General features: G+C 51.9%; 1 protein-coding gene across 1 annotated transcript; it reads left to right on the forward strand.

The window, feature by feature from the left end:
• Positions 1-825: 825 nt before the first annotated feature.
• On the forward strand, positions 826-6350 carry PI16 (peptidase inhibitor 16; the record flags this gene model as incomplete). Its single annotated transcript, XM_010174791.1, has 5 exons — positions 826-978; positions 4084-4302; positions 4885-4994; positions 5794-5882; positions 6334-6350. Coding segments are annotated over exons 1-5 (588 nt in total), but the record flags the coding sequence as incomplete, so codon positions are not given.
• Positions 6351-6353: the final 3 nt, after the last annotated feature.

Raw genomic sequence — 6353 nt, forward strand, 5'->3', positions numbered from 1 at the left:
GGTTGTGCCTGTTCTGCCCGTGGTTTTTCCCCCAGTGTGGCCAGTGCACGGACACGGGGCTGGGTGATGGGGCTGGGTGAGGTGGGCTTGGGGAGTTACCATGCTGCAAACTCTGCTCAGCAGTTACATCGTGTTGCCTTCATTTCTGGAGGCAGCTGCGTCCCAGGGACAGGGGAGGACACTTGGGTAAAACAGAGCTTTGCTGGTTGCCTAGGGATTATTATTATTATGATGTATTATTAATAATAATTATTATTATTATAGTTTAGGAGAAAACAGACAGGAGATACAAGAGAGGACCCCTCAGTGAGGGCTTAGGGGATGTACATCGTGTTGCCTTCATTTCTGGAGGCAGCTGCGTCCCAGGGACAGGGGAGGACACTTGGGTAAAACAGAGCTTTGCTGGTTGCCTAGGGATTATTATTATTATGATGTATTATTAATAATAATTATTATTATTATAGTTTAGGAGAAAACAGACAGGAGATACAAGAGAGGACCCCTCAGTGAGGGCTTAGGGGATGTCTGAGGTGTGGAGCAGCAGATGTTTGGATGAAAATCCCAATCCAGGGATTATGATTCAGACACGGGGTCGGTCTTGGGGAGTGGACCCTGCACTCTCGTTGGCACCAGCCGTGCTGCTGCTTCTCCATCAAGGCCGATATGTGAGCTGGGTGTGTACCGCGTGGCTCCGAAACTCGGCTCTCATAAAGAAACACATTTCCTCCCCAATCTTCAAGCTGTTGGGTGTTCCTTGCTTTTGGGAGGTGCTTTAAATCCGACTGCCAGAGCCGTGGGCTGCTAAGAGCAGAAGCTGACTGCACGATGCTGAGCTCAGGTCTTCCTCCTGTTTTCCTGTTGCTCACAACGCTGGAGCTCAGCTGGTCCCTGAGCGATGAAGAAAAGAAGATAATCTTGGATGGACATAACAAATACCGCTCCCAGGTGTCTCCTCCTGCTATGGATATGCTGAAGATGGTAAGTGGCTTTCATGGCAGAGGGTGTTTGTGTGGTGCAAAGCCTGGGTCGCAATGCAAGGAGGGATCGGGGTTTTCTTCAGGGGAGGCAGAGCAATTCTGTGGGAGGGTTCCCTCAACTGCCTCTAAAGAGATGAGTTTCTTTTCACCTACAGAGTTGTCTTTGATTGTTTGTGGAAGTTCCAAAGTGTGATCCCAGTCCCCTGATGCTCTGAGCGATGCGGGTCTCACTCACCTGAGCGCTCGCTGGAGCTCCTTGTGATGAGGAGGGGAGGCACGTGGGACATCACCACGGGCTGGAGGGGGATCTGCTGTGTGGGGCACTTGCCTTTGCAGGTGGATGGGTTTTATCTATAGGAGGGAACAACAACTTCAAACGTGACCACCAGGTTGTTCAGTTATTTGGGTTTTCCATCACTCTCCTAATCCCCACCGTAGCTTGTGTGTGGCTGTGCTGGAGGTGCAGGAGCTCCTAAAAAGCTCTCTTCTTTTTGTTTGGGGAAACTGAGTCAGGTGTCCATCATCACTTGTGGCTGCAGTGGGGACAAAAACAAGCTCTTGAGCTGGTGCTGCTTTTTGTCTAATTCGGACACTTGATTTGATTAAAATTTGGCTCTCGTGTTTATCTTGCACCACATGGGATTTTCTCACTGTTTGCCACGCGCACGGGGGAGGAGGACAATGGTTTATCGTGGACAGTTGGAGTGCTTTGCTCTTCTGGTCACTATGGGCTTGGAGGAGACCTCTCTCCCTGTCCCACAAGTTGCCCAGGCTGAATTAAACCTTTGTGGGTTGGTAAATGGGAATTTACAGAGCAAATGAAGCAAAAAACCTATATTCAGGCACAGGAGGTCTGATTAGTGACCTCGGACTCAAAGGGGACAGAGCCAGAACCCTGAGCACCACGATCCCACGGAGACCCACCAAAGCAAGGCACAGAAAACTCAGAGAATGAGGGTTTTGGAGCCAAAGGCTCAGAGAAAGCCTGAGGGAAACAACTTCCCAAGGTCCTTAAGCCCATTCTGAACCCGGCTGAAGCTTTGATTGCAGATTGTGGGCTTTGAGATGCTCCACTCCACAGCTGCTTTGTGTCTGCTGAAAAATACAAAACCCGCTCGCAGCCCAGAGCCAAAGGCCTTTTTTTTGCCTTTTTTTTTCTTTTTTCTTTCTTTTCTCTTTTCTCCTTTTTCTTTTTTCTCTTTTCTCTCATTTCTCTCTTTTTTCTTTTCTTTTTTCTCTTCTCTCTTTTATCTCTTTTCTTTTCTCTTTTCTTTTCTTTTTTCTTTTCTCTTTTCTCTCTCTTCTCTCTCTTCTCCCTCTTTTTTATTTTGTCTTTTTTATTTTGTCTTTTCTCTCTTTTCTCTCTTTTCTCTCTTTTTTCTCTTTTTTCTTTTTTTCTCTTTTTTTCTCTTTTTTCTTTTTTTCTCTTTTTTTCTCTTTTTTCTTTTTTTTCTCTTCTCTCCTCTCTTTTCTCTCTTCTTTTTTTTTTCTTTTTTCTTTTCAGCACAACACATGTTTCACTTACAGCAGCCCTGACAATTTCTTGGTAGAGGTTTTCCATGAGAGCATCGTCCCCTCGCTTCCCTCCCGGGACGTTTGCTTGGACTGTCTTTGCCTCCGAGTTCACCTGCTGCCGTGGCACCGAGCCCGGCTGAGCTCACCCCACGCTTCTGTTTGGGACACGGATCTGGTTGCTGTGGAAATAGTCGGGTGATGAGGGGGATACGCAGCCTAAAGCCACTTTTCTTATTTAATGAGGCAAATCCTGCAGGTGCGAGTCCCTGTTGATGGAGCTCAGCTCTGTGCCAGAGGGAGAGGGATGTGCGCTCCCCAAAGTGGGTCTCCAGTACCTGAAGGGGCTACAAGAAAGCTGGGGAGGGACTTTTCATAAGGGCAGTTAACGACAGAACAAGGGGAAATGGGTTTAAGCTGAAAGAGGGGAGGTTTAGATGAGATATTAGGAAGAAATTCTTTGGTGTGAGGGTGGTGAGACAGTGTCCCAGGTTGCCCAGAGAAGCTGTGGCTGGCCCCCCCCGGAAGTGTTGAAGGCCAGGTTGGATGAGGCTTTGAGCAACCTGGTCTAGTGGAAGGTGTCCCTGCTGCTGGCAGGGGGGTTGGGACTGGATGAGCTTGAAGGTCCCTTCCAAACCAAACCATTCCATGATTCCAGCCACTGTGCTCAACCTGGTGTGGGGCCATGGTGGGAGGTCAACCACCGTCCTGTGCCCCCATCCAGATATTTTGGTGTTTCCTCCCCGCCCCAGTCCCTTAGCGCCGCTGCTCAGGGGCCACATCCCCTCAACACCCCAGTGGTGACATGTCCTGTGTCACAGCCGTGCTCTGTCCCCTTTGGGTCCAGCTCTGCTCCATCTGAGAAGGTCCCCCCTTAGGACCCACCATTTACTGGGCTGCCTTCCAGCTGGCTGCAGAAGCAAAGCTGCTGTCTCCATCAAATGGTGCAAGGACAGTCCAAACAGCTGTGGTGTAGGGTTCTCTGTATGCCTCCCTGCGAGAAAACCTCCCCTCCTCCTCCTTCTCCTCCTGCATATCAACGTGGTCAGCAGGGGACCCCGGGCTGGTGGGCTCAGCTGGCGGTGGAGGCTCTTGGCAGGCAGCCGGCCGCGTCTCGGGTCCAGACAAACAGATGATGTTTCCCAGGAGCGAGTGCTCCCAGCCTATGTGCAGCTGCTCGGGGAGATGTGTCCTGCTCTCCTCCCATGCCCACCCTGGTCAGGGAAGGGTGTCCCCAGTCCCCCTCCCGTGTGATTCAGGGTGAGTTTCCTCCTTCCTCCATCCAACTTCAGTGGTTTCTCCACGTGGAATTGAGGATGCTCCATGATGATGTCAGAGATGCTCCAGGCAAGGCTGTGAGAGTCGTGCTGATGCTCTGACCTTCCCCTGTTTGACCTATAAGCTGAGGTTTGGTTTGTGCTGGGACTGATTCTGGAGCTCCCCTCTCCTCAGGACCACGTTGGGTTGGGATTTGAATTTTACTCATGAATGGGGTAATTGTGGCCAAAGAGCCCAGAGGTCCTTGGTAGGTGTCCTGGTGTCTGTCAGAGAGCCCAGTGTCCCTCTCTGTGTGCTGACACTGAGCTCCTTCCAGAGCTGGGACACGGAGCTGGAGGCCTTTGCTCAAGCCTATGCAGAGAAGTGCATCTGGGACCACAACAAGGAGAGGGGCCGACGGGGGGAAAACCTCTTCGCTATGGCCCCAACCCTGGACCTGGAATTTGCTGTGGAAGACTGGAACGGGGAGGAGAAATATTACAACCTGTCGACTTCCACGTGTGTCCCTGGGCAGATGTGTGGCCACTACACCCAGGTACCAGGCTGCTGGGGTGGAGGGATGGGGTTGTTGGGGAAGGAGTTCTACCAGGGTCTTTGCAAAGGAAAGGGGAGCCAGGTAGGAATCACAGGGATGCAGGGGGGACCTGGACGTGGTGCCAGCCATGACCAGCCTTTTGGAGAAGATCTTCTTTTTTTAACCAAGCTCTTCAGCTCTTTTTTGGGTGAGGTCTATGAGAAGAAACGCTATGAGGTCTGAGTGTTTCTTCACAGCTTGGGTGGGAGCAAGGAGGAGCAGAGGTGGTGGTGGTAAATATGAGGATGGATGGATGGAGGGTTCCAGGACCAAATAGAGAAGGTGATGCTCTGCTTGGGTGGACTACGTGGTAGGAAAGCTGTGGCACTTGGATATGTGGGCTGCAGCCCTCAGTTGGGAAGGTGGTCCATGGGCAAGGAGCAGGATCTGGACAGTTAAATGTGGAGATGTGGGATCTGGCTCACACACTAAGAGATGAGGGGGACATTGGTGTAGTGACAGAGCAGCCACCACGGCCAGAGGGCGGGTTACCAACAGGGCACCTTCCTTCACCCAAACACCTCACCTTCACCTTTGCCTTAGGTGGTCTGGGCAAGCACACATCAGATTGGCTGTGGGGCAAAGTTCTGTGAGAAGATCGATGGAATCGAAACAGAGGACATGTACCTGCTGGTTTGCAACTATTATCCCCCGTAAGTCCCATGTCTCACGTGGGTTGGTGCATCTCCATGGGGTTTCTGTGCTGGAAATGTCCTTCCTTCAGTCCTTTATCAGAGCAGGATCTGGCCTTGTTCAGAAATAAAAGCCAAGGCCTTTGTTATCTTGGGCTGGTCACAGAGGAAGGAAGGGCTGTCTGGTGATCCTTGCCCATGATTGCCATTTTTGAGGTCTGGTTCAGCTCCTGGCACAGACCCTAGGAGGGACCTCCCCACCCCCCCTGAGACCTACCCCAGGCTGATGCTGCAATAGCTGAGGGTACCACCAGCAGCTCCCTGTTCTGTGTCCTGTTCTTCCCCAAGAGCAGCAGTGCTCTCCTGGGGTGGAAAAGCCCGTTTGCACCAGCAGGAAGGGTTGGACATGGGAGGAGAGGTGGGTTCCTGCTTGCAAAGCCCTGGGACAATCCTTGGGGACCACTTGCTTGGATCTGGTGAGACCAACAAGAGCAGCTGGTTGCTGCAGATCTTCTTAGGGGTCTTGAGCAGAAAGGAGACAATAATCACCTGTCCAAATGCCTATTGACTGCTCTGTTCTAAGGGGTGGTGAAGGATCTGGTCCATGGAGATGTCTCCCCTGGTTTTAGCAGCCTCGGGGTCAGGCTGTTGAGTAAATGGCACTGACAGTCTGGGGCAGGAGACCAGAACCTGGGGTTTTTTACATCAATCCTGAGTTTTGACTTGGCTGGGACGTTCCACTTGAATCAGATCCCCTCGTTGTGATGGGTGTTTCCCCATCTCCTCACACCTTCTTTTTCTTGGTGTCTTCTCCTTCCAGGGGCAACATGAAAGGCCGGAAGCCGTACAAGGAAGGACCCTCATGTTCGCAGTGTCCCGAGGGCAGAGTCTGTGTCAACTCTCTGTGTGGTAAGTGAAGCAAAGCGGCACGTGGCCCTTGACAGGCTGTTGGGACTCAGACCCCTGGGTTGGGGTCCAAGATTTGAACCCTCCTGGAGCTATCAGGAAGCCCTGGACCAAGAGTTCCAGGGCTGGACCATGAGACATGAGGTACAATGGGCAGCCCCTAAGACAGGTCAGCTGCCTCAAGATGAGGAGGATCAAACAAGGACCTCATACCCCCTTCAACCAGCAACTTATGCCCCATGAGGGTGACCCTTGAGGGGCAGGAGGTTGTGTGAGGGAGTTGAGATGTCTCCAGGTTGGGAACCCCAGAGTGGAGGATGGCCCAGAATGACCCGAGAGGGGTCAGCTCCTGCTTCACCCCCCTGCTGATTTCTGCTGGCCCTCCTCAGTGAGGGGATCTGTTGAGGCCAGCTGACCCCAGCCTTAACCCGTGGCACTTTTCATCTCTTACCAGAACCCACTGTAGAAGAGACC

This window comes from Antrostomus carolinensis, unplaced genomic scaffold, assembly GCF_000700745.2.
Source record: "Antrostomus carolinensis isolate BGI_N321 unplaced genomic scaffold, ASM70074v2 scaffold5749, whole genome shotgun sequence".
NCBI lineage: Eukaryota > Metazoa > Chordata > Aves > Caprimulgiformes > Caprimulgidae > Antrostomus > Antrostomus carolinensis.